Source organism: Ascidiella aspersa, chromosome 9, assembly GCF_963924565.1.
Source record: "Ascidiella aspersa chromosome 9, kaAscAspe10.2, whole genome shotgun sequence".
Taxonomy (NCBI): domain Eukaryota; kingdom Metazoa; phylum Chordata; class Ascidiacea; order Phlebobranchia; family Ascidiidae; genus Ascidiella; species Ascidiella aspersa.
In genome coordinates, this window is record NC_139455.1 from 23,130,334 (window position 1) to 23,158,318 (window position 27,985).

The 27,985-nt window shown below is 36.6% G+C and overlaps 4 protein-coding genes across 4 annotated transcripts; 2 read left to right on the forward strand and 2 right to left on the reverse strand.

The window, feature by feature from the left end:
* Positions 1-270: 270 nt before the first annotated feature.
* Positions 271-3,181, reverse strand: LOC146133671 (U3 small nucleolar ribonucleoprotein IMP3-like). The gene is made up of 4 exons (XM_083397128.1): positions 2,988-3,181; positions 1,931-2,193; positions 1,344-1,395; positions 271-631 (listed from the first exon to the last, which is right to left on the reverse strand). The coding sequence occupies exons 1-4, from the start codon at positions 3,119-3,121 to the stop codon at positions 535-537; spliced, it is 546 nt and encodes a 181-aa protein (XP_083253254.1). The 5' UTR covers positions 3,122-3,181; the 3' UTR covers positions 271-534.
* A 1,569-nt stretch (positions 3,182-4,750) lies between these two features.
* On the reverse strand, positions 4,751-18,149 carry LOC146133672 (monocarboxylate transporter 13-like). Its single transcript, XM_083397822.1, has 15 exons — positions 18,069-18,149; positions 16,822-16,977; positions 15,876-16,065; positions 15,087-15,226; positions 14,152-14,353; positions 13,022-13,202; positions 12,597-12,700; positions 11,960-12,069; positions 11,168-11,352; positions 10,381-10,538; positions 9,314-9,439; positions 8,382-8,524; positions 6,993-7,044; positions 5,923-6,025; positions 4,751-4,835 (listed from the first exon to the last, which is right to left on the reverse strand). Exons 1-15 carry the CDS (start codon positions 18,147-18,149, stop codon positions 4,751-4,753), a joined length of 2,016 nt encoding a protein of 671 aa, XP_083253948.1.
* Positions 18,150-19,773: 1,624 nt separating this feature from the next.
* Positions 19,774-21,893, forward strand: LOC146133673 (uncharacterized). The gene has a single exon (XM_083397297.1). It carries the CDS (start codon positions 19,994-19,996, stop codon positions 21,464-21,466), a length of 1,473 nt encoding a protein of 490 aa, XP_083253423.1. The 5' UTR covers positions 19,774-19,993; the 3' UTR covers positions 21,467-21,893.
* Positions 21,894-22,024: 131 nt separating this feature from the next.
* Positions 22,025-27,925, forward strand: LOC146133674 (uncharacterized). The gene is made up of 5 exons (XM_083397334.1): positions 22,025-22,170; positions 22,620-22,910; positions 23,911-24,093; positions 24,571-24,837; positions 26,149-27,925. Exons 1-5 carry the CDS (start codon positions 22,053-22,055, stop codon positions 26,484-26,486), a joined length of 1,197 nt encoding a protein of 398 aa, XP_083253460.1. The 5' UTR covers positions 22,025-22,052; the 3' UTR covers positions 26,487-27,925.
* Positions 27,926-27,985: the final 60 nt, after the last annotated feature.

Sequence of the window (27,985 nt, forward strand, 5' to 3'; positions counted from 1 at the left end):
TAAGAGTCCCGAGTCCGACTCCAACTACGGAACCCTGACACTAAACATGAAATAACTGGCAATACTATGGTATTTACCTTCCTATTTACCTTATACTTCAGCATTTTTAAAGGAGATACAAGCGAGAAGGGGTTGAGAATTTTAAAGTTTTCCTTTCTAAAACTATGGTCTGTCTGTAAATTACACCTATAGGTGTTTTCTAAGTGAACCTAATACACACAATTGTAGACTGCACAGTATTTTTTTTAGAGAAACACTTCCGGGTTTATGTGTCGTTCAGACAATTCCATGTTTAATGCAAGTTTTCCTTTTTCAAGGATAAACAGCAAGTTTGCAAGCACTGTGTTAATAGTGGTCCATTGCCGTTTTACAAAATAATTATAAAAAGGTAGTAAGACTGGTAGACACCTCTATACCAATAGAGATACAACCACAAACAGCGGTTCCGATGAGACTTTTTGGTCACCCCACTCATCCCTAATTTGCCATAAAAAGCACAAACAGTTCTGAAAATCTAGGTTTTCCAGATGCGCACTAGGCAAAATCGAAGTCATCTCTTTCGTCGTTGTATTCAAGAATGTGTTGTCTGATCTTTGAAGTTTCTTTCCATGTGACAAAATCTTCCAAAGACCTAAGGCAAGTATGTGGTTTTTAACTATTAGTTTATTCATCTAGTATTTATTATGCATATTGTCATTGGCTCAATGCAAGGGCCACTAAACTTTTTCATGAAGGGTTGTATAGCTGTAAAGATTGACAATTGCAGACCGGATATAAATTTTGTGTAAACTTAATTAATTTAGTAGAAAAAGAGTGGCCGGAATAAAAGATATATTCTGAAGATAGCAGCAAAAGCACTTGCCGAAATGTATGCAAATTAAAAGAATGAATCTTTTATTATTTTTTAGGTCACTCTTTTTCTACTGAAGATCATGAACAGATCCGTGTTTAGTGTTCTCAATTAATTATATTATATGGTAATAAAGAAAATAACAAATATGAAAAAACTGTAAGGGTACCTGTCATTCAGTTTAAAAATTAAATCAAAATTTAGTTTAGAACTAGACCCAACAACATTTAAATGAAATTTATTTTCATTTAGAAAATAATGATGGTAAAATAAACAAAATACTAAATATGCAAAAACTGTTGTGGTTAATGTCATTAAGTATAGAAATTTTGTCAAAATTTGGTTTAGAGTTACATCCAACAACATTTGAACTGAAATTGATTTTCATTAAGAAAATATGTTGATGGATGTAGAATTAATTCTGTATGGGGCGGATCTGACATGGATGCTATAGTTTCAAGACCTGTGGCCTAATAGACAGCAAAAAGTTTACCTGCTGACCAGATAGGCAGGATCCGTTACGACCTTGGTACCAACACGGATATCTGTGGTAAACACGTTCAGCAAAATAACTTTTTAAAGGATATATATTGCTTCCTAAGCAAAAACATAAAAACGTATTTAAAACAGGCCATTTTTTGAAATAAAATAACCATATTTACTTTTTTCACTGAAAAAATCAAGCAAAGTTAGTGGCAACCCACTGTGCAAAGAAAGGCAGGTGCAGCTGAAATTTTTTTTCCAACAGATCAACCCTGTACCCCGATAAATCAATTTTGCGCCAAATATTTCCAATGTGTTATACTAGTAACTAGCAGAAAGCAACTCTGAATTTGGCCAACACAGTAGTTTGTAATATTTTAGGCCTGGCAAGTTTTGTCATTCTTTATCAGATTGGGGATAACTGATAATCTCTCGTTGTTTAATAGGTTAGAGACCTATTCTTGACAACTTTTATCTTTAAAAAGCCATATTAGGATCTACAGTGACAGCATACAAGTAATTTTCCTTTAAAACTACACAACTTTTCAACTAATGTTGTTTAAGAAATGGTTCATAGAATTGAGCAAAAAAGGATACGGCCCTGTTCAACAAAGGCTGTTGCATTTTTCAGCGACTGAGCCATCTTCAACTTAACCATGACAACTGGCAATCTTCGTCGGCAAAACGAAGAGGCGCAAACTTTGTCGGCAAGTTCAAGATTCTCTTTGGTCGGAATAAGGCCCATATTGTAGAGCTTATCGATAAGGTCACTAGTACAGCGAACTCGAAAGGGGTCATTTGGCTCCAAGTCCCTTATTTTTCTGCAAAGTGTGCGCACTTCACGACTCAACTTGTTATACCTGGAATAAAATTTAAATTATTTTATGAACCTAAATAGCTAAAAAATGACAAATATATAGAGTGGCTTTATCTTATCAGAAACAGCGTGATTTGCTATTTGTCTTTAGTTCTTCAGTTATATACCTAATAATTCAGTGTTGTTAAATGGAAGCAGATTTCGCATTTATAAATGATACTAAAAAGGAAATTATGAGCATTTTCATATACTTTTAATTTTTTTAATTTTAGATTCTGAAAGAAAATATTTTTACACAGAGGGTATGACCATAGGCACCGAACATTGTGGTGCAGAGTGTTTTTATAGGGCCTTGATTTCTCGTAGGGCATTAAAACATCTGGGAATTTAACCACGTTATCAATTAATATGTAATTTCTGTAGCTTTTTTAGCCTAAAAGTGCAAAAATAAAGTTTTAAAAGTGGTTGGCTCAGTGATAACAGGCAACAGCTGTTATCTAAGCTAGCTTACACATTTTTGTCTAAATAATATGCAATTTTTCAGTGTCTAGAAAATAATGCACTGGAATTCTGAAAGTTCAGTGCCTATGGGTATGATGATGAACTCACATTAGAACAAATATACATGGTGATTTTGGTTTTTATACGTATAGTCTTATTCAATCAACAGTTTTTTAGTTGTACAATCACTTTATAATAGTGCGATTTAAAAGAGAAACCAACTTTTCCGGTCAAATAAAACATTTGACAGACTGCTAAAAAACAACTATAGTGCTTATATATGTTTAGGACGATATCCTAAGATTGGCTAATTATCTAGTAGTACCTATTACTTACGCTGTGTAGTGTTCGCGCTTTAAGATTTTGTACTTTCTCATAATTTTTACTTCATGAAGATTGTTGTCTGCCTCCCAGGAGAAAAAATCAACCTTTTTTAGCAGCTTTTTTTCATGATATTTTAGCTTTCTCATCTTGTGTGTATTATACAGTTAATGTAAAGCAAGCAACTAAACAATCGACAAAATACTGTGAAATCTAAATGTGGTAAAAACAGGTAAACCATGAAAATTAATTGTGGTATATTTTAAAAAATGTTTGGCACTGGTCTAGAATCATACCACAGCGTTCAAAATGATTAAATCAATGTGCAATATTATAAGGGTGCAGATAGTGTTTGGGTGGGTCAACCCGCACCCTAACCCAAATAATAATGTGGGTTGTGATAAGATATAGACCGCAGCGCCATTGTACTTTTACCGCTTTCCGGATCTAAACAACACAAAATACCAATTAAGTGGTAAATTAACCAAATAATAATGTAAAGCGTTTTAAATATTTTGTCAATACAGATTAGCAGCATAAGTAGCAGTTCAGGTTATGGAAAATAACTCGAATAGGAAAACATGGTTTTGGCACACTGGTAAATAAAATACACAGAATTCAAGTAAAAATTAAGAAATAACCGCTCTAGAGCCATTAGATAAGTTACATAAGGTATATACTTGTTTTGTAAGAACCTGCCTTGAAACAAAACGGTTATTGCCGAGGAAGATATGAGACACCTGGTCACCTCAGCGAATTGGCACGTCGAGATTTTTTTCAGCCGCTAAATAGCTGAAATTTTTATATAGTCCTTGCATTGGCTTTAGCAATCCAGCAAACATACACCTCAAGGAAAAAATAAGCGCTGGTTAATCTAGAGTCCTACCACAGCATTCAAACATTTATTGAATCATCGTCAACATCAAAAAATAGGATAAATACGTTAAATTCATCGTTAAATTTTTGTGCTGACCTTGATTGCTGGCTAGCTTTTGGTATACTTGGGTTAATTCAATTCAATTTTATTATTTGGCACATAACGTTGACAACAACGAAAGCAATTGTGTGTTAGGGTGCGTAGTTTGAATAAAACTTGACCCACCCAAACGCTAACCCGCACCGTAACACAAATAGTAATGTGTGTTGTGGTAGAATTCTAGAGCAGCGCAAAAAAATATTACAGGAATATGAACATTAACACATGTGCCAGTATTTTTCTAAACAAGCAAGAGTGTTATGACTTCTATGATTTCTATGGAACTAATTTTTATTAAATCAAGAAATACGTTTGCACGTTGAAAAACACAATAACGAAAACGCAAAAAAATTTTTTTACAGCGTTTAGGAAGTACAATAATCATTTAACGTTTTTTGATAACGGTTAACCCATATTTTAGATTTTTGGAAGTTACTGTAAAGTTATTTTCTATGGAATCTATTTTTCTTCATGTAAAACTTAAACAGAAATAAAATCCCCTATCTTGAAGTGATTAATAAAATAATTAGACAACATGCAGTAGTGGCTTGAACACGGAACATCATAAAATTATACAAATAAACTGTATACAGACGTATATCAAAATGTACCACCAACAATTATGCAAGATCGCAACAAAAAATAATATTCAAGCAGAATTTAAATACAGCATTAACACAATATGCCTAACATAACAAGTTGTTTACTTTTATTAAATCAAGTTTTTAAATTTTTGCTAAAAAAAATAAAGCCCGCATAAGAACAATCCTTGTTCGCGGAAAATATGCCTGCAATGCATGAATCAGAAAACCGATTTGCGTCGAATCCTGGGCGTAAAATCCTGCACAGTTCTCATCTCCATGGACTCTTGCACATGAGCGTGTGATCTACAAACAAGGAAAAACTACTGTTAGAGGTTTTGGACTTTAGAATTATGACCTGGTCATTTCTATGAAGTCTTGACGCCTGCCTGTGCGTATTTATCAAATTGTCAGTCTATTGCTGAAAGCGCCTAATTGTCAATTGTTTAAAATTTCCTGTTTTTCATTATTCGCGTGGAAGCGTGTTGACACGAAGTTTAATTACCGCCAGCTGGAAAATATTATTTAAGCGATCTGCATTTATGCCAAAAGCAGTAGTCTTTTAAACTGTTCACTTGTGGATACGTTACGGAGGTGAATTATCGTACGTATTATAAGTACCTGTAAGTACCGATTCTCGCTTTCATTTGCGATAAATATTCTTCCATTGTGGCTTGCACCCACACTACAAAGAAGCGTTGCTGATTTCAGCCCCTGCGAGTGGGTTTCTACACACTTTTACCAGGTTTGTTGGACCTGACATTGCCACATTGCCATGCCCTTATAATGACTCTGTAGGTCTGTTTATAACGGTAGCGATCATATATTCCTGCTGTATTGTATTAATTGCCTTCTTCTCGTTTCTGCTTAGGCTTATCATTTGCACTTTCTCTCTTCGTGAGAGATCGCCCGATGTCTCTCGCCCAGGCCAGAACAGCCAACCTCTAGTTCCATCGCTTTCCCTCTATAGCAGGGGCTCCTAAACTTTTTTTACCGCAAACCCCTAATTTTTTTTTTTGCTTCGGGTGGACCACGGCAGGCATGATATTTCCAGAAATGACGTCATGACGTCAAAATACAAACAAACTTTAGAAATCTACTGATTTCTCTCCAAATAATGTGAAAGTGAAATGGAGTTTAAGTATATTCAGTGCAAAACCGTTTAGTTTCTTATTAAACTATTTTCTCGAAACAGTTTACTACTTACTACTTCTTACATACACTAACGTTTCGATTAGGCCTTCATGGAACACCTAAAACTAGGTCACGGACCCAAGTTTAAGAACCCCCTGCTCTATAGCCTACGGGACCTTCTCTTATGGAATAAAACTGAACAAGCTAACTGTACAACTGGTATAGCAAGCAATAGGATAATATGCCCTACACACTTTACCTGGATAAAATGCTTTGCCGCCGCACATGTAAGGGTCCCTGTGATTTTGGCCCCCCTTGCCTTGGGCCGATTATTCTTCTCCGTTCTTCGTTGCTTCTTTCATCTTTACAAAAAAATGTTATACTGCAAGCGTTATTGCGAAGAAAAACTAATTACGGCTTTTGATAACATTTATAAAAAAATTGATGATTTTCAAAGAGTATCACACCCTGTCCACTGTCCAGGCTTGCAACTCCGACATCCAACCTTCGGAGCACAATGGCTTCAAGTTGTCGTTAGACTTGTAAAAAGAATATCAGGTTGCAGTTAGACGTATAGAAAGAATATTAAACCCATAAATAAATTGGAAGCATTTTGTGAACGATTAGAGTGCATCTTAATTTGTTTTTAACGTCATCAACATATGGATGTTAAAAATGAATAAAGAGTTATTTGTTTACAAATTGCCATCTACTTCTGTATGGGCTTTGGTATTCTTATTACGTCTTACTACAACCTCCAGCCATTATGCTCTAAATCTAAAGTAAAATTTCCAGATTTAGAATTTATAAATGCGGCTATCAATGAAGTTAGGTAATTAAATCACTAAAAAAAAAAAAAAAAAAAAAACACCTACAAAGCTTAAATCACTAAATGTTTAATCAATTATAAGTCCCATATACTTTACGCATCCCTAAACACAGTTTTCATTAACCAATCTCATATAGATTAAAATGAGGCTTCCCCAGCCTGGGGCTGCGCATCGAGTTTTGTGGTGGTCAATAGGGTTATTAAATCCATTTCACAAAAAGTGTTTTTACAAATGTTTTGCCTTAATTATATTGCGATTTTCGATGTGCATATGTAAAAACAAAAAAAAAAACGAAAGCAAAAAAATGTTTTTGTACATCGCTGTACAATCTGAAGCATTGCCGAAAGTGGTAATAATTTAAAAGGGGTCGCAGACTTCAAAATTTGGGAAGTCCTTGACTAAAAGTTTGACAACATATAAGTCACAATAAGTGAGTCATGATACTTGTAAATCTGGAGACAGTGCACTATACTCAAAACAGGAAAACTCCGATACTTACCATTAGTTAGGGCTGTACCGACCGTGGAAGCACTTTTTAGAGCGTTGGAAAGCTGCAAAAAACAAGTGTGCTTCATTATTGCGCCTTTTGCACTTTGTAGAGGACTTAAGCCAATCAAACTGATTTCACCTTCTTCTTGTTTTGATGAATGTTAAGATTGTTTTACGCTGTTTACGCTGTTGCAAATTTCTAACGAAGTGTTTATGACATCGAACTCGTTTGCCATATGAACACCTTCGCTTTGGCCCTGTAGGCCCTGTACGTTTAATTTATTTTGGCGAATATTTCGCCACTTTAATTGCGGTGTCCTGGCATCTTCACCCGATAAACAACATGTTTTTCAAATTTTAATATTTTTTTTTATTGTGTGTACGAGATTCTTAGGATGCTAATCATGTCATTCACACAGGGACGTATTTACATAGTGCAGGCTTTGTAATGCAGTATTCCTATTGATAAAAATATCAATAGTTGCCATCTGAACAGACTAAAAATCATGCGACTTCAACCGACAGTTTCATTTCAAAGATATTTTGTTAAGTTTGTCCATTATTATTATTATTAACAAGTCTAGCGCGTGTTACTTTGAAACTTTGCCGTTTATGTGTCCCTGTGCTTGATGATTAAATTTGCATAGGCTACTGCGCGTGCGATGCTTGGATGCAAACCATCAACTTGTAACGCAAATAATTTTGATTTACTTGGTACACCGCAAGCTACACAAGTTGGACAACCAGCGCCTTAAAGCGAGAAAACTATTTTCTACTTTGACCTGATGAAGCACGGTTGAGCAAAAGCTTGCCGAGAATTCAATACAATTTGTCCTTATACCTGATTCCTCTATTTAGAATCAGACAAATAGGGTCATATACAAAGTTTGCTATTATGTATGTTGCAGTGTTGTATAATGACCTAAATCAATGACTTGACTTAAGGGAACTTTAGTCACTATTTTCAAAAGACTGGACTTGATTAAGTCTTTTGGTCAAAATGACTTGACTTGAGTCTTTGGGACAAATGACTTGAGTTGACTTAAGTCTTTCAAACATATGACTCGACTTGAAACGAAGTTTTTCATTTAGCATTTTTTTGGTTAAATTGGGTTATTTATCTTAGTAGGCCTATTTCCACATAAAACAATTTAATTGCTATATATTGCGTTTATGATATATTCTACTTGATTTACTGCTCATAATCGGAAGAGTTTATCAGTTAACGTTTTATTCTTGACTTGGTATTTATTCGAAAAGACTTGACTTGGACTTATGTTATTTTACAAATGACTTAACTGAGACTTAGGTTATTTCAAAATGACTTGTTTACAACGCTGCGACGACTTAAGTAATTCAAATGGCATTTACTTAAATTGAACTTAAATAAAAACTATACCTTCAAAGTGTGCTCCGTCGGTTGTGCGTCCACGATCTCAGTTCCAACTGCGATTACCAGAACACCGAGGGATCCCATGATCAAAGCTCCCCCAGAAAGGTAAAATATTGCGTCATACTGTCCCGTGACGTCAACGAGCCAACCTGGATCGCATAATAACTGTTATTTTTACATTGCATTAGAACAGTTTTCGAACATGTTTCGAACACCCCAGGGTGTACCAAAATTGTTAAAGGGTGTACCACATTGATGGGGCATACTGGGGTGTACAAGATACCGCATTTCAATAAGCTAATTATCAGGTACCATAATATATAAACAAGTTGATTACCAGGCTGACTGGAGTGTACAATACATGACATAACATGTGTTGAAGCATAAGTAGCTTGAAGATACTATATTCTATTTGTGACATTATAACCAAATATTTCTCTTGCTAATCGTTATTGTGAAGTACTATAACTAGAAGAAAGATAGTTAACTGCTTATGGGTACACTATTCACGGATCTGTAATGTAGCTTGATAATGAATTACAGCGCGACTTTTTGTTTGTAAGCAAGTCTTTGTGTCACATTAACTGAAGATGATACAAGCTCGTATCGAAACGTCTTAATCAAGATGATGTCGAACTACTGTGGATTATCGCGTAACATCAAATTAAAGATACGCATGTCACATACATTTTGCCTTGAATGTGTTTGAAACCGCCTTCGTATTTATCAAAACCATGTGTCGTAATGCCAAAATTGGCGCCATATTTCCCAAACTACCATGCAAAAGTTTTTTATGAAAAAAATGCAACAAGAAGGTCATTTTGCATGACCATTTATTGACCTACGGCGAGCCCATTGTTTTCCAGAATATTCGACAAGTTTTCTAGGAGCAAAAACCGAGTTACATAAAGTCTACGTTTATGGTATAAGCCAGCCACCTGCCACAGGAGGGGTCACCAGCACAGCAACACTTGTGATCATCATGAAGAATGCAAAGCCGCTGTAGAGGCAATCTTTGCCGACTATCTCGGCCAAGACAGAGAAGGGCAAAGCCATTACAGCACCTGGTAATTCATAAAGCATAAGAAGGTTTTCCGTTTCATACAGGAAAGGATACAGATAAAATCAATTATGCAGCCCGGACAAGTGATTGCATAGCTAGTCAATCTAATGACATGAGAAACTGTAAGTGGTAAACCAGAGGCAGGGTGAAACTAGTTTATTGCGATCAGTGTTTTGAAAAGCAAACATCCGAAACTGAAAATATACTATGCAACCAGTGCCGGATTAACCATTAGGCTACTAAGGCTATAGAAAAATTGGGCCATTTAAAGTTACATTTTGTACGTCTGGTAGTCATACAGATGAGTACCATACAGTGTTTTTGCTTAAAAACGAATGACTGAGTCGAGTCAACATGTGCCTTGTGAGTGAGTTTTTTAGCTTGGTTTGCAAAATTAGGCCCTTCAGTCTAGGCCTACAATACCTTTAATCCGGCCCTATATGCAACATGTTGCACGTATGTTGCACTGAATATGTGAATAATAGAAATCACCTTGACCCTTGCAAGATAATGTCGACCTTAATTCCTGATCAGTAACAGCAAAATAATCTAGCAAAGCTAGCAATTCAGGTCAGACACATTAACCAGATCTTAAAAAGATATATCGAATGAATTCATTCGAATTAAGATATACTGACGATGCCTTAGTTGGCGAAATATATATATATCTTTTTAAGATCTGGTTAATGTGTCTGACCTGAATTGCTAGCTTTGCTAGATTATTTTGCATGTTGCACGTATACAGAAATTAAACTGGGACTTATTGGTTCTTAACTTGAGCAACTGATGACTTGGGCTTCGACTAGTGATTTTACCAATTGACTGTAAATTAATTAGTTTCAAAATGACTTGTTTACAACACTGCGACGACCGAAGTGAAGGTGATTTAAATGGCATTTACTTCAATCAAAGTTTGGTAACGAAAAAAACTTGCAAACCTACCCAAGAATATACCGAAGAAAACGCAGAAGGTTTCCAGTTCGGCGTAGGTGGTGGCCAGCGGGCAAAGAAGGCAGGACAGGCCGAGAAAAAACAGGGAGGCAACGTCACAGTAAAGGTGGGTGGCAGCCGACAAAGTCGTTATGTATCCGCAAGCAAGGCTGCAATCAGTTTCGCGTTTTGGTTAATGAATCTATCCCAAATATTGTATTACTTTCAATGCATTTAGACGCGATATCAGTTGCACTCTCGCACGACATTGTTTGTGCTTAGAGCATTTCATTTAGGTCCCTGGCGCAATCCACACTCACACACACACATAAACACATATACACACACGTTCACTCTCTCTCTCTCTCTCTTCTCTCTCAGACACACACACGCAACACCCTCCCCCCCCCACACACACAGACACGCACAAACAAACAAACACAAACACACGCACAAACACACACACACAAACACACACACACACACACACACACACACAAACAAACAAACGAACAAACACACGAACAAACACACACACACAAACACACAAAAAATACGCTCACACACACACACTAACACACACACAAACACACACACAAATACACACTCACAATCACGCACGCACGCACGCACGCACGCACGCACGCACGCACGCACGCACGCACGCACGCACGCACGCACACACACACCCACACCCCAGTCACCCACCCACACACGCACGCACCCCCTTACCCACAAACGCGCGCGCGCACACATACACACACAACACACACATACACACACACACACCGAAACGTACCTGCTGAAAACGGACACGCCGCTCATGACGGAAACTAGTAGAGCCGAGTCGTAGCTGACGAAACCGCGCGATATTGCGTGGGGCACGAGAAACACGTTGGGGGTGAACGCCCCCGCTCCAATGCAAAGCCCCACGAAACAGTAAGTGGCGAAGGGGCACTGTTTTAGGAGACCCCACTGCAATCCCTATATCAACAGACAGGAAAGAAGGGTTTTCCATCTGGATTCTTGCAATTTTTTAACGATTTATTAGTACAATGAAAGAGGGTTGTAGAAAGATGTAGAATTAATATTTAAGCCTATATGTAGAACTAATAAACATATACGAAGCCATATACGAATGACTTGACTTAAGTCCTTCGGGCAAAAGGACTTGACTTGACATAAGTTTTTTGCACAAATGTCTTGGGTTAAAATGAAGTGTTTTCATTTAATTTTTTTCATAAAATTCGGTTACTTTTCAATTTTTGCACATAAAACAATTTTTTCGCTATATGTTGCGTTTATGTTGTTTTTAAGTTGAGTTATTGCTCATAATCGAAGAGTTTACCAACTTTAGCGTTTAATGTGTAATTTATGACAAGGACTTGACTGGATTTGACTTGCTGTAATGATGGCTTAACTGGGACTTGACTCGGTATTTATTCAAAAAGACTTGGCTTGGACTTAGGTCATTTTACAAATGACTTTACTGGGACTTAAGTCGTTTCAAAATGACTTGTTTATAACAGTGATAGTTTGCATTACCAAAAAAATTCGTTGGCCTGGACACCTAAACAAACCCGTTAATTACTTCTTTCTGTGAATCTTCATTTTCGATTGAAGCAGCGTAGTTGGAAGAAGCGCCTGAATCCAATTGCACAGATGATCCATGGAGAGCAAAAGTAGTGATTTTCCTGTTTTCTGCAAACCAAGCGATCAACTTTAAAATTTTCATTACACATAAGCAAGCCAAAATATTAAGTGAATCCAACTTATACAGATATTTGTAAGGTTGCATTGAACAGGGCTGCGGGTAGGTTTAAATAACCCGAGTCCGACTCCGGCAAAAAAAGCTGAACAGAGTTCGAGTCCGACTCCGGCCAAAAAAGTTGAACAGAGTTCGAGTCCGACTCCGGCCAAGAAAATTGAACAGAGTTCGAGTCCGGCTCTGACTCTTCATCACTTATTTCACCCATTTACGTAACAAAAAATAACGTGGATATACAGAAATGTGCTAATTGGGGTGTCATATAATTCATCCGTATAAAACGAGTTACAGGGTGACGTCATACGATAGTTTGCTTGACAAAAAAACACTTAAACTTAAGCACATCTAAATAATAGACGGGCAGAGGTTTCTATAAAAAGCATCTACCCGCACTATAAAAAAAATACTGTCCAGGTATAGAGTAAGTTTTTATGTGGAAATCGTGCTTAGCTTTGCTGACCTTCATTGGATTCTGAAGAGCCGATTTTCTTTTTTGTGTCAATCCGGGTGTCTAGCGTCCACTCAACATTCTTTGTCGCATTGTTTTGTGGTTTAAATCTCCGACTGCGAATGCAATTTTTAGTTAGGCGAGCAAACAGGCGGTATCAAATCGCAACTGATTTCGTGCAATTTTTATCCTAAGTAAAAAAACGCCGTTTTACTGCCCATATTTGCAGTAAAACTAGTTCCTATTTTTGATCGAATTTATACATAAGTATACAAATAACCAGTGGCGAAGGTAAGCTGGAACATTGTTTCGTAGAGGGATTAAATAACTTTTGCATGTACGCAATACCGCTGAAAAATGTTTCTCGTTATGACGTAACTTTGTGACGTCATGTCTATAAATTTTTAAGCGTTCCGGTATGAAAATGACTTAAATACCTTTGAACGATCAGTTTCTCACTATCGAAACCACCGAAAGTGTTTGAGCGTGTCTTTTTTGCGAAGGGCACCGTTTTACGCCTTGATTTCGCTAAAACGTCAGTGCGATCTTCGTTTTGCTGCTCTGCTTCGTTTAACTCTATCGAAAAATCGCTAACGGAGCCGGTAATTGTTGACAAACCTGACGAAATAGAAAGAAAGTGGCGATATTTAGAAAAATTACAAAAGTGTATGAAAAAACGTAATAAGAATATCAAAGATAATGCAGAAGTAGGTTTTAATTTGAACATTTCGAATAACTCTTTAATCATTTTCAACACAGTAAGACAGCACCGAATATAAGTGTATATATATACTGCTAAGGCAGACGTCAGAAAGAAGGAAACAAGGAGAAATACAATATTTAAACCGGGGTGTGTATGAAAAAAAAATGAAAATGTCAAGACTTAAATTAAAAATTTAGGAAGTAAATTAATCAAACAAACGATACTGCAACAAAAAACCTTCGCTTGTATACGACAACAGTCAAATTCTAGACCATGTGTTTTTTAAGAAAAACTTTTACAAAAAATCAGCAATTATTTTGACTAGATCTGTCTTTCGGTTTTAAGCGTTCCGCGCTGAGTAATGTCAAACGAACGGTGACGTCCAATGTTGGAATGACTTAAGTCATTGACTTGACTCATTGACTTGACTTAAGTCACTGTTTTGAAATGACTTGACTTGACTTAAGTCTTTTGACCCGAATGGCTTGACTTAAGACTTTTGTACAAATGACTTGACTTGGACTTATCATGTTGTTTTTATTAAAATGTATCGCAAGTTTTGTACATTAAACAATTTTATTGCTGTATATTGCGTTTGTGTTGATTTTTAGTTAAATTGTTGCTCATATTCGGACAAGTTTACCAATTTTAATAGTTTAACAATTTACTTTTATGTCAATGACATGACTTGAAATTGACTTGATCTCATATTAACCTGACTGGGACTTGACTTGGACTGGGACTTGATTTGTTATTTATTCAGAAAGACTTGACTTGGACTAAAGTCATTTTTCAAATGACGTCACTGGGACTTATGTGATTTCAAAATGACTTGTTTACCACACTGGTGACGTCACCACTTACGACACGCCTCGTTGATTCTCCCCAACGACCAGCAACGATCGTGGCCGCCCGGAGAGCTTTCTGCTTCTGACGTCACGGCCTGGTTTGCGGCTTGTGACGTCGCTTTTGGTGACGTCATAACCAGGCCGCACAGCGGAACCACGGTGAGGATGATGGAGACGACAAACAGCGACGATTTGAGAGAATAGTTATCGACAAGAAACTGTTAATAAAAATACTTTTTAAGGTTTATTATAAATTAGGATTTGTCTAGAGAATAAATAAGAGGTTGGTTTGTCAACTACTATAGCAGTGGTTCCCAACCGGGTTGCCTCGGCACCCTGGTGCGCTATTTCTAATGCTCAAGGGCTGGGCTGCAGAGTCGGAGTCGGAATCGGGATCGGGACTCGGGACTCGACGAAGTCGATTTGTTTTGTTGCAGTCGGTCTCGGGACTCGAGTAAGCCCACGTAAAACTACCCGAGTCCGACGTGCGCATGGTAGAATATTTTCCAACCATGTATTAAGTAAATAAAACCTTCTGCGTGGATCATTTAAAATCTACCTTAATTCATTTACTTTTATAGCAGTGGTTCTCAACCAGGGTGCCGCGGCACTCTAGGGTGCCATTTATAGCGCTCAAAGGTGCCGAGGTGTGTTCCAAATTCTTTAAGGTTGAAATTTTTGCTCTATTGGTAAGATTTTTGACACAATATTTTGTGCAAGATAAAAGTAACAAAAATTAAAAAGGTTCAACCTTGTTACACAGATAAAATGTGTGTCGCTCCAATCTTGTTTATTGTATCGTTACAGTTAACCACCCAGCAAAGCAAAAATACGAGCAAGAATGCCGCAGACTATTTAAAATTTCTGTAGAGTGCCACAAGCCAAAAAAGGTCGGGAATCACTGGTTTATAGTAATATGTACAAGTACATCGAAGGCATGTACATTTGTACCTGGAAAAGTGGGGCAAGCATGAAAGAAGCTACTGGGCCTCCCGTGGATGTAATGCAGTAAGCCACCGTTCTTTTCTTGCTGTTGAAGTACTGGCCCACTATCACGTTGGAAGGAATATATGCGAGTCCGAAGCCAAGACCTGAATTAAAAACATGTTTTTTTTAGTGTATTGTTTTTTAACCGGGTTGCCATTTCTAACACTGAACGATGCCCAGATATATTTCAAATTAATATATTATATAAGTTTTGATCTATAGTAGTAGCTTGTTGATAAATTTTTTTGTGGCGATTAGACTGCCACAAATTAAAAAAAAAATTTTTTCAACTTTGTGCACAGTGAATGTGTGCTGTTTCAATCTCAATAAACCGCTTTCTGGTAGGGCACCGCAAGTCAAAAGGTTTGGGAACTACCAAGTATAGTGTATAGCAACCAAAACTGCGACTCTCTTTAAAAAGTGTTTAACAACAACAAAAGTCTAAATCCTATTAGAACTATGCTAATTTAAAAGTACCTATATTTTTGTAAAAAAATGTACATCAACTAAATACGTAACAACCATTTCCGGAAAGAAAAGAGCTATTCCGTGAGAAAAGCTAAACTTTAAGAGTATAGGTCTAAAATCCTGGGTAAAAGCTAAACTAGAACTATTTTAAGAGTAGGCCTATAGGTCTTAATTCTAAGTAAAATCTAAAACTCAGAAAAGAAAAATCCTATAAGAAGTTTAAAAAGGTGATTCCCAAAAAAAGCCTAATATTAGAATTCCTCCAAAACACACTTTCCACTTAACCTGTAATGAGTCCGACACCAAGGTACACGTAAGTGATGCTCTCGGCAAAAGAGGCGATAAGAAATCCTGAAGAAGTGAGGAGACCACCCACCACGACCACCAGCCGGGCTCCGAACTTTTTACACAGGTGTCCGGCAACTACTCCTGACGCGTGGAGGACAGCGAGGCAGATTGAAGGAATCCAGGATACCTGGAGAGGGAAGGATTTGCTATGGGAGAATTTTAGGTTCACAGTTTCAAAGTGTTGCAAACAATGACATATGCACGCACATATGTGTGTTAACAACTGTGTTCTAGCCCTTCTGAAGCTGCTTTAACCAACGATTACGGCTTGCGTATCATTATACGAGCTTAAACCATTGCAGGATCACCGAATCTGTCGATCAATGATGCAAGCAGGGCATGCTAGAAAAACAACTAGCCTGCAGTGTTGCAAACAAGTCATTTTTAAACAACTCTTAATCAAGTCATTCGTGAAATAACTTAATTCCAAGTCAAGTCTTTTCAAAAATAACAAGCCGTGTCCGAGTTCAATTTATCAGTTGCCAAAGTCAAGTAATTATTTGCAAGTCAACTCAAAGTCAAATCACCGTTTAAAATATGAAACGTTAAACTATTAAAATTTTGTAAATGAGCAATACACCAACTAAAAATAAAAAAAATGTAGCAATTTAAACGTTTCGTGCAAAATTTGAGAAAAATAGCTTAAATGTTAAATGAAAGACTTAATTTTAATCTAAGTCATTTGCTCGAACGAATGAAGTCAAGTCAAGTCATTTAAAAACTGCGACTTAATTGCACTCAAGTAAAGCCATTGCTTACGGATGTTTTTAACACAAAATTTCCCAACAATTTTGCAACATGGTAGGCTAGTCTAATTAAAATTAAAATGTTTCAGTTCCTTTCACATACTTTCTTAATTTACTTGAAGTCATAATAAACTTACCGAATTGCTAGTTGCCTGAAATTCCTCTTGAAAATGCACGAGAAAAACCGAAAAGCAACGGATAGACCCGAACACAAATCCCTCGATAAGAAAACAACCCAACACCACAACCCAACCGAATACACCGTCGGATACCAATGAGTCAGCAGCTTCTTCCTAAAAATGACACTTTCGGTCTGATTTGTTCGTCAAAAACAGTGTTCGGCAAAATGTGGACCTTTTGGCAATTTTTAGTGGGGCGCGAGCTGTTTTATTATTATTTAAGTTTTTATTGTGAAGTTGTGGTCTGCGATATAGCCGTACATTCATTGTACTGCTTCCAAATTAGGTGTGGCTAAGATATTTTATTTTAGCTCATCGGTTTACACAGGGCCACCAGGCAATACTTTAAACCGAGTTAAACCATTTAAATACATTTTTTCAAAGTGTTTTTCCGTTTTAATAAAATTTAATTGCCCAAATACGCATACCATGGCATTTCACATCGTGCGTTTCACAAATCAATTATTTTTAATTCGCCATAAGTGGTATTATTTTGAGCAATACACGAATTTTTTTACGTGCCTCATGCGTCACGTATCATTTTAATTGAAAGTTTTACCAAATTCAATCATACGAAGCGCAATAAAACTATGTTTCAGACGCATATCTGCGAACGCTTGGGAGCAACTCGTGGTTTCAAAATTAATTGTTTTATGACGTAGCGTTCACTCGTAAAGTGGGCCTTTTAATAGCACTGTTAAGAGTACTTTGGGCCGCAACAAGAAATTTTGGCGACCACTTGCCTAAAACTATAGGTACCGAGGTAGAAAGTTACATTAAATGGAGCCCATCATAGAACAAGATTTTAGCACTTCTTTATAGACCTTTTGTAGATATTGAAGTCGAATTTATTAGGTTTGCACAAAAGTATAGCTCGCTTTATATGTTTAATTTGATGTCCAAACATTCGTCTGTTTTCAACTTAGTTTGGGTTAGATTCATGACTTGGGGACCAAATATCATTTTTGCGTTTATATATATAAGCTATCATTCCAGATTTACCATTTTTTTACGTTATTGATGAAGCCCTAGGCTTTAAATACCGTGTTATATCTAGTAATGTCTGTTAATCACCCATCACAAAACAATATAAACAGAAAAGGTTCAACAACCTTACCTCTTTTTAAGATTTTTATGCAAAAATAACTTTGCAAACAAATAGGTCTACAAAACCGTGATAGGCTATATATATTATTTGCTTGAACCTCGGAAATATCTTGTGTGTTATTTGCATTTCCACGCTTATTCTCTTCCGATGTTCCACCTCTTTTCCCTCGGTTTTCCATTTATTAACACTAAAAATCTGCTTGTTCGACAAAGATCTTATTTGGTACAGTTTTCTTGACTAAAATTCTTGCGGATAATTTCGTGTTACCGGTCGGCGCCAGCACTTCATTGTATTACCGCTTCCACGGTTGGAATTTTATTTACGGAGACGCAGTAATCAGTTTGTGATTAGAAGCAGAAGGTTTTCGGTCATCTGGAAGCGACAGCTATTGATTGCCTCTGCGCTTGGCGCAGTTGGCAGGTGCGAACGACATTTATCCGCATTTTTTTGTCATAACTTGCGTACATTTCAAGATTTCGATGGCAGCGAAGGGCATATTAAATCAATCATTTTGACCATGGTTTTTTTATTGAAGATGTCCAATAATTTCGGATTGTACGGTAGCCTATCCCCAATGCCAATTAGTTGTATCGGTACTCGTCTGATACTAGGGTGGTATCGGTGGTAATCTGATACAAACTGATTATTTCCTTAAAAAGGAAACTTATCAACAAAATATTAAATTAACAACCGGAGGTTAATTAAAACGACTTCTAAACACTAAAGCAAATAGGTGTTAAATGTTTCAGTTTAATCTATTTTTCTTTTATGAGCATAGTAATGACGTCATTTGGTATCGGTTCGCGATACTTTTTGTCCAAAATATCGGAATACAATTCCAAGTGTCGGACATCCCTAGTTTTGAGGGTGATTTTTCCCAATTTTTGTACATCGGTAATAATGATGATGTTTTTTAATCGGCCAGCTTGAACAACAAAAGCCACCTTAAATGAATTTGGTTTATAGCGAACTGCATTTTATTACACCGACAGTAAACGCACTGCAATATATTACACTGAAGTTCATGCAAAATTAAATTTAGTTGTAAAACACATAAATATCGGAAAAGATATTTGACAATCAGTGACACAAGAAAGGTTCAATACGGGTATTACCCAAAATGCTAACCAAACTATCTTAAACTAAAAAAATCCTTAACTTATTCTTTTTGTTTTATGGCCTTGATGGTTATAAATCAGTCTGCTGACGTGTTTTGAGTATGTGTAGAAAATCGTGTCATGATCCCGACTGGTTATCGGTAACTTCCAGCCAACGGCAAAGCTGCGGAAGCTTGACTATTAATTAAGTTGTGCGAGTGGCCTACCTAGCTTTTTTCCTAAAATGGAAGTTGGGCAAAACATGAAAGCTATGTTTGATGTAACCACGTAAGGTTAATTTTCTTAATAATAGTTTGCCTTTCAGTATACGGTGATTCCATTTTTTTTTTTTTGTAAATACTGTAAATGTGATGAGCTATTTCTTGGTAATTGTATGATGTCTGAAATCCAATTACACTTACATTAGAATATGTATAAGCATCTTACAATTTATTTCTGTAATAGCTTACTTTTACCAACCAATAAAACAAATTTATTTAAAGTTAAATTTAAGGCTACATTGTTCACTGAGCTAATTACACATATACAATAGGCAGTTATAACAAACAAATCAAAAAACATGTTCAGATTTAACCTATTTCTATTGAACTTGTTTGTTCTATGCTTGTTTTATAAAAATGACTTTATGTATGTATTTTTTAATTTTAGATTAGTAGGATTTATTATAATGGAAGTATCTAAAGAACTTCTGAACAAGTCAAACTACCTAAAAGCACTGTCTGATATATTACAGGAGAAATTAAAAGCCCACCAATCTGGAGAAAATATTTGTCAAATTAAATTGCTCGAAGCCAAGTGTAAACATGCAGATGCAACAGAAGCCAAATTTGTATTACCAAAAAGCTTATATACAAAGGCAATTGAAAGTCTTGTCAGTGCCGAAGCTTCATCTGAAATTCAAGAGATGAAACTGAATTTGTTATTGAAGGACTTAAAAGAACTAACAGAAACATGGCAAGTTCCACTGGAAACTGTTACTATAGCAAACAGATGTGCTTCATTTGTGGTTAATTTGCCACTATTAGCAAGGTGCTTGGTTTCCAACCTTATTTTTTTGAATGTTTCATCCTTGAAAACCCACTGTCAAAGTAATTGTTCACAAACTGTAGTCTGCTGTGTACCAAACAACATTTCAAGTACAAGGACATTTGCCATTCTAGCTACCATAAAAAATATGCAAAGCCAGCAGGGAAAAAATGTTTCCTGGAATTACTTAAGCAAACACTCTCATAATGACATTTTTAAGGTGTTAGAAAATATGAAAGTTCACTTTTCGTTTCCCTCTCCTAGTATTTCAGAAGATGGAGGTCACAGAGTTTTAACCATTTTAAAAACACACGATTTGGTTTCTTCAGATGAAAATACTATTTCGTTTAACAGTCGTATTACAAATATATGCAACTCAAAGTACTTCGCTTTGTTGCAAAGTCAAGTAGGTACATCAAAATTAACACTTCATCCCACTGTCATCTCATTTTTACATCGCTTTGAATGTAGTGTTAATGACGACATGTCGTTGGACAACATTTTGAATCAAATCAAGGAAAAATCATTTTTATTTGTTGCATGTCAGAGTGATTCGTTGTATGTTAAGCAGCTGAAGCTTTTGATGATGACGGTTCTCCATTTGAAACACTGTGTGCAACTGAAAGAACACCTGTCGTTACATAAAGCTTGCATGTTGTGCGACACCATGAAGACTGCATTTGAAGATTGTGGGGTATATCACGGACCTGTCACTGTTAGTACCAATGGTGAAAGTTGCCTAAAAGTCGAAGAAATTTTTGAACAGTATGCTAGTACCACAAAGAAAAGCTTTCAAGCGAAATACGGTCAAAACCAATCGTGGTTGCCGTTAGCCGATACTATTGCTTCTTCAGTTCTTAAAATGGATCTGCTGTCCATTTCCATTCCATCACCAATCTTCCTAAAGCCATCTTCAACCAGTGTAAGCTCAACTTTTGTCTTGTACAACTATTCCAGGCTGGCAACGCTTTTGGAGAAGTTTGCTGCTGGTGTAAATAATGGTGTCTACCCACCGCTTCCAGAAATTACTGAAGTGAACTTTTCCCTTCTTAAGGAACCTGATGAAAGACAATTGATAGACTTGCTCTGGAAATTCCGTGGCGTTTTTCAGGACTTTTTATCTGCCGACAAAATCGGGTCAAAACAAGTTAAACCGCACCTTTTGGTTGCTTATTTAAAAACATTGTGCAAGTCGTTGAGCTGCTACTATAGCAGGCATCATATTCTGGGCAATGGCATGTCACATTTGTTTCCCACAATGTTTGCGCGACTTTATCTCATCAAAGCCGTCAAAAATGTGATGTTGAATATTTTTTGGCTGCTTGATATTAAGCCTGTTGAACAAATGTAAAACCTGCTACAAACAGAACGGTTTCGCATTTTATTGGTGCTTATTTAACTAGTTTTATTGCTGCTAATCTTTATAAGTTAGTAATCTTTATAAGTGCCTAACTATGGTACAAAAAATATTAAACTATTTGGTTATTCTTATTTTAATAGCTAAAGATGTATTTTGTGGGCTGTTTAATTTATAAAATGAAAACTGAAAGCACAGGTTTTTGGATTCACACTTGTTTTTAAGTATGCATTTGAACCAAAAATTCTGTGCTGCCTGATTTTATGAATTTTTTTTTAAATTACACGGAATGAACTAGTACAAAAAAACTAAGAGAACAATATCCCAAAACGTAGAAACTTCCTATGTGTTTAATCTGTTTATGGAATATCCGTTTGTGGATTAAGAAATAGTCAAATATACATTTAGCCTGGGGACCTGATCACATGCTTTATACAAATTGATCCATATGCTTTAAAGTTAAAGGGTGGTGTAAATTTGACCGCATTATAAATATCTACCTTTTTAAACATTAAGATAAACTGAGCTTTGTTCTGCAGTTTGATTGATAAATGTAAAGAAATGTGAACAGTTCAGAGATATGGCAGATTTAAAAGGTGGCATTGAAGAGGCTTCCATCGAAATACAACCCAATTCAGCAGTGGTCGGTGAAAATGGAGATGCCAACTGTGAAATGGAAGCACTTAAACCAAGCAGTGGTATGTTTATCTAGTGTTTACACATATTTTAACAAACTTCATTATAACAGGATTTCTTAACAAGGGGTGTGAGAACCAAATTAAAAATTGTTGAATAAAAACACTTTATTTTAACCCAAGTCGTTTGACTCAAGGACTTAAGTCCAAGTCAAGATAAATGTCGAAAATACTTCAATCAAGGCAAGTCGTTTTGCCCCTAAGACTCAAGTCATTTCAACACTATATAATGTATAAAAGTATACAACTATACATATATTTTTGATGAAAACAGGTGAAAGGAGAGAATTATGTTCTAGTGATAACTCTTTTATTTTTTTTAATCTCTAGTTATATAATTGACTTTCTATTTCAGAAAGTTTACATAAGGATAATTTATGCAAAGTATAGATTTACCATGTCGGTTTATTATTATTAGCAATACTGCTTAAATAACTTTACAATTTTTCCAGGACCAAATAAAAACACCAACAAGGACCAAAATAAAAATGCACATCGCGCCGGCTCCAAGTTCGAGAACTGCTACCTCACAATTCTTTCCATTTCCATTTTTTCTTCGTTTGGCTGTATGATCAGGGTCGGACTGGATCATGCAGTGGGCGGAGAGTTAGCCAACATTGAAAACCCGAGTTCTGTCTTATTCAGGTCGTTTTACTCAAACATGTTTGGGTCTTTTATGATCGGTGTACTTCATGCCTTGCCACTGCATCACACAACTGTTCTGTACATCGGAATCGGAACAGGTAGTTTTTTTATTTGTCTACTTCAGCGGTTCTTAATCCCATTTTTTGGCCCCTGGTTTGAAAGATTTCCATAGTCTGGTGTCTAGCATAATTTTAGGGCTGCACAAAAGATGAGTAATGTAGTGAAATACTATGATATTCTGCATTTAAGTGTTGTGTAAATACAAAAATAAAATTTAAATTCTGAATTTACTAACCCCCGAGTTTTTCCGCCCCTCTAAAAGTATACAGCGCCACCAAACAGGCAGTAGCACCCAGGTTAATAACCAGTCTTCTTTGTTATAAACCCCTAAATTAGGAACCAAACAACTTCGAACATATTGCTAATATGGTATTTCATTTTTCAAACTAAATGAATGGATGTTAATCATTTTTTAATGTCAGTTTTAAATGTGTTTTATGCGTGGCATTCAACTGGTCTGTACCAATGGTTAAAAAGAATATTCAACTAGAAATGTGTTTCTTTAAAAATATTAATGTAAAACAGGGAAAAACAAAGATCAAAATCACAAATTTATAACAAAGCTTAAAAAGGTAGGTACACTTGCTCAGTTGCCTCCCTTCATTAAATAAACTTTTTGGGTTTGGTTTTCGGAAACTTCGCTTTCATGAACCCCATTAAGCTGAACCTTGGATTGAATTAAAAAAATGCTGGTTTAATTGTCGCCTATCAATAGATCCTTGGGTAAGCTTTTAATGAGAGTTGCAACAAAAAGTTGTTTATTTTATTTATAGTATCGTGGGGTGCAGCGTTTAAAAGATGGCTAACCTAAAACTTTTGTAGCTGAGAGTATAAATTGAAAACATATAAATTCAAAAAAACATAGGTGAGAGTATAAATTGAAAACATGGCACGTTTCAGTAAAGAATTAAAAAAAACATTAATGTTGATTTTGTGACCTGCAAATGGCGGGATTTTTTTAACCATTTATAAACCCAACCATTCACGGTGCTTTTTTAACCCAACCATTCTGAACTTAGAGAACTTTTTTCTGATTAGGCCTCTGTGGATCAGTGACCACCTACTCCAAGTGGAACCAGCAAGTGAGCATGATGCTCGTTGGAGCAGAGTACGTTCAGAGCCAAGCACAACTCGTCGCTCTTTCAGCCATCATTGTGGGTCTCACCGCTTTCGTGTGCTCCTACCAGTTTGGAAAAGACTTGTTTCGCATGCACACTAAAAGTAGGAACTAGGGATACTGTGAACCACTAAAACTTTTACTAACCACCAGGGTTGTAAACAATTGATTTTACAAATGACTTGCGCCCCAGTCAAGTCGTTTGTAAAATAATTTAAGTCAAGTCCCGGTCCAAGTCATCAGTTGCCCAAGTCAAGTCGTAAATAGAGCAAGTCAAGTCCTTGTCATAAAAATAAGTCTTTTGAAATTGGTAATTTTATTGTGAACCATCTCAACCAAAAAATAACAAAAACGCGACATATGGAAAGCAAATTGTTTCATGTGCAAAAAGAGAGACATATAACAAAAAATTGCTTACTAAAACACTTATTTCAAGTCATATGACTGGTAGAGCAATGCAATTTGTCTTTATATAGTGCCACCTGATTACCCTACTTCTGTATGGGCTTTAATATGCTTTTGTCCACGTCTTTCAACCTTACAAGCTGCAACCTTGCTCACAAAAAACTTATATTCCCCAGAGCCTCAATACAAAATCAACGTCAGAGCGTTAAAGATCAGTCTGTGGGTCGCTTTCGTCGTTCTCTATTCGACACTGGCCAGCATCACTTGGTACTACTGGACCACTATTCCCTTCGTGGCCAGTCTCTGCCTGAGCGCCATAATGGGGCCTCCGGGCGCCCTAGGCCGGTATTTTCTTTCGGTCCACACCCCCCCGTTCCGATGCAAGGGCAAGCTGACCGTACTCAACACTTTCCCGACCGGCACCCTGCTTGCAAACTGCATCGGTGAGATCACGTTTTTTGTTTCTTTTTTTTAGTCTAAAAAGGCGCATTTTGTTTTGCGATACGTTTACAAACGGAAAACGGGCGTAAATGCGGTAAAGACGTTTGGTTGTCGAAAAATTCCTGAAAAGGTTATAAATCCAAATATCGTTAATATATGGTTAGCAATGGGTAAAATGGGGGGAGACCCTACTTAAAACCAAATGGACACATTGCTTTTACATAATTTGTTGTTTCTAGGTTGTAGTAAGACGTAATAAGAATATTAAAGCCCATACAGAAGTAGGTATCATTTTGAACGTTTCGAATAAGTCTTTATTCATTTTCAACATTGGGTTGAGATAGGTTCACAATAAAACGAGCTTACCGATTTCAAAAGACTTATTTTTATTACAAGGGACTTGACTTGCTCTATTTACGACTTGACTGGGACTTGACTTGGGCAACTGATGACTTGGACCGGGACTAGAAATTATTTTACAAACAACTTGACTGGGACTTAGTTAATTTACAAACGACTTGACTAATGTGCGAGTCATCAACATCTGATGATGTTGAAAATGAATAAAGACTTATTCGAAACGTTCAAAATGATACCTACTTCTGTATAGGCTTTGATATTCTTATTACGTGTTGTTTCTAGATTTCATATGTTCACTAATTTGCATCTACACTGTCACCAAGTTATCACTTTGAACTTTCGGTTGAAAAAATCTTTTGGGTGTTTTCATTATACTAAATAGACATTATGTGACATACTGCATTAACAAGTACACTTAGCTTGTACTTTCACACCCGATTATATTTCACTGCCTTTCCGCTAAATATATGTAGCGTAGAATTCTGCCCAAACCAATGCTAGTAACATCATTTGGCGTGAAATGACGCCAGACTAATGAATTTACAAAAATATAAGATCGTTTTTGATGTATGAATCGTCTTAATTTGGTTTAGGATTTCGGATAAATGTTGTTAGGCGCAAATCTTTAACGGCCTTAAGTTATGGACTGCAGTCAGGCTTTCAGATTTACCTTTATAGGTGAAAAGATATTTTTAGTCACCATGCACGGATCTTTAAGGTAGCTTGAAAATGAATGTCGAAGCCATATAGGTCGAGTAAACCCACATCGTCTTGAAAACAATTTTCATTTCGTTCCACTTTTTATAAGTGAGGTTTGAATAGATGTTAGCCACGTTAACTGATAATAATGATATCTTATTTATAATGATGTCGATTTACCCGGCCTGTTCGGCTTTGACATTCATACTTTATTCCTAAACCATATTTTCGCCTGTTAATCGTTCTTCATTCAGGTTCATGCATCGTGGCCCTATCGGTGGTTCTCGAATCATGGGTACGGCTTTCCTGCAGCGGCAGAATCGCTCTCATGGCTTTCACCGGCGGCCTGCTCGCCTCCTTTACAACCGTTTCGAGCCTGGTCGGCGAAATCGTCCGAATCCGCGCGAACGTGCGCCGCTTGGCTGGTTACATGTACAGCTTCGTCACGGTAGCGCTCTGTGTATCGCTAGCCTCGCTCATAAATGGAATCAACCACCGTCTGCTTGTGGAGCACTTTAACGCCTTGCCCGTTTCGCAGAACGAAACTTTTTACCAGTGGAAGGCTAGTTTTCAGCCGGGATGTTCGCTTTGAGGTCAGTATAGATACCAGGGTTGACTTTAATAAAAGGTTAAAACTGCCAAAAGTGCCACTTTTTTTGGATAAGACAACTACGGCTATCAACCGTTTTTAGATGATCAAGTGCACTTAAGTCATGCTATTGTGGATGAAAGGGGAGTTTAATATAAGGAAAAAATCATTTATGCAATACTACTAGGGATGTCCGATAATATCGGATTGGAGCCGATACCCGATGACAAGTGGTAGTATCGGTACGTTTCCGATACTAGGATGGTATCGGTGCCGATCCGATACCAAATTAATGCATGTATTTTAGCCAAATTTCGGCCTAATAACCATATTTAGTATCGGACATACCTAGATTTCAGTATAGATAAATGAAAATTTTTGACACAAGTTAGATTTTATGCTTGTTCTTCTCCGGTAACACGCCAAACCTGGAGTTATAATATTGATTCTGGCTTATTAGATTTATAAACACTGGCATTCTTTGAGACTCATAGAGCAGGGGTCCTTTAACTTTTGGCCTTCATGGACCCCTAAAACTATCAGGCGTAACCCGAAAGGGTCCACGAACCCCAGTTTAAGCCACGAACCCCAGTTTTACTCTACAACATAAGTTGTCCAGGGATTTTTACGTATATAACTTTACCGCTAGAAACATTTTTTTAAGTTTTAACATTGTTGGGTCTGCGTTAACAATTGTTTACGCAATATTTTGCACATTTGTTAACTTAGGAGGTAGTATAACCGTGTAATACTGTGTACGTTTAAAATTGTTTTTATCCTCATTGGTCGCTTATGTTGTGCGATAAAAATGCAACTGCAATACGAACAACTTATCTATTGTTATATCTGTAAAAGTATAAAGCCTATATTATGCATATATGACGTACATATCGCTGCTCATAATTGAAAGTGCCTTGAGCGTTTTATCTTCCTAATATATCGTGTTGCTCGTACTGTGCTGCCTTATTGCTGTGGTCCCATTGCAGTCTTATTTCCGTGGTATACTTAATGCGTGTCGGTTGCAGTTTTTTGTTGTGCATTACATTGAACATTTGGTTTCATTATCGTACTTTATCAAGTCGTCTGTTTTATGTGCCGGTAATATCGTATCCGCCGATCCGATACCGAATTAATTTCGGCAATGGTTAAAATCTAACTGAGCGTTTTTACCTTAAACATACGAAACTTTTTGTCCAAAATACCGTTTTTGGACGAAATGGCTAAGTGTTGGATATCCTAGTGTGTTTTTTGTACCTAAGTATTATAATTGTTTTGGGAGCTTTTTTGACAATAATCAAACTTTCCATCTATTGAATAACCGAGACGTAAAATTAAACTTCGGCTATTTCTGTAACGTTTTTTTATTAAGTTTATTTTTTGATTTGTTTATATTGTCAAGGTTGTAAACTTTATCGTAAATGCATCAAGTTTTGTTTTCAGTGTTTCTGTCGTCGTACAATGTAAATAATTTTTTAAATTGTGCCTTTTTGTAAACAGTTTTG

Bases quoted from the DNA above. Each gene is read 5' to 3' on its own strand.
- LOC146133672 (XM_083397822.1), bottom strand. From the start codon at position 18,149: ATGGAAAACCGAGGGAAAAGAGGTGGAACATCGGAAGAGAATAAGCGT. The intron at 16,978-18,068 runs GTTCAAGCAAAT...TGTCATTTTTAG, and splicing joins ACACACAAGATATTTCCGAG to GAAGAAGCTGCTGACTCATT. The intron at 11,353-11,959 runs GTAATTAACGGG...CTGTTGATATAG, and splicing joins ATGAAGATTCACAGAAAGAA to GGATTGCAGTGGGGTCTCCT.
- LOC146133673 (XM_083397297.1), top strand. From the start codon at position 19,994: ATGAAACTGAATTTGTTATTGAAGGACTTAAAAGAACTAACAGAAACA.
- LOC146133671 (XM_083397128.1), bottom strand. From the start codon at position 3,121: ATGAGAAAGCTAAAATATCATGAAAAAAAGCTGCTAAAAAAGGTTGAT. The intron at 2,194-2,987 runs GTAAGTAATAGG...ATTTTATTCCAG, and splicing joins AAGCGCGAACACTACACAGC to GTATAACAAGTTGAGTCGTG. The intron at 632-1,343 runs GTAAACTTTTTG...TACTTGCCTTAG, and splicing joins CCTGCCTATCTGGTCAGCAG to GTCTTTGGAAGATTTTGTCA.
- LOC146133674 (XM_083397334.1), top strand. From the start codon at position 22,053: ATGGCAGATTTAAAAGGTGGCATTGAAGAGGCTTCCATCGAAATACAA. The intron at 22,911-23,910 runs GTAGTTTTTTTA...TTTTCTGATTAG, and splicing joins GTACATCGGAATCGGAACAG to GCCTCTGTGGATCAGTGACC. The intron at 24,094-24,570 runs GTAGGAACTAGG...TATATTCCCCAG, and splicing joins GTTTCGCATGCACACTAAAA to AGCCTCAATACAAAATCAAC.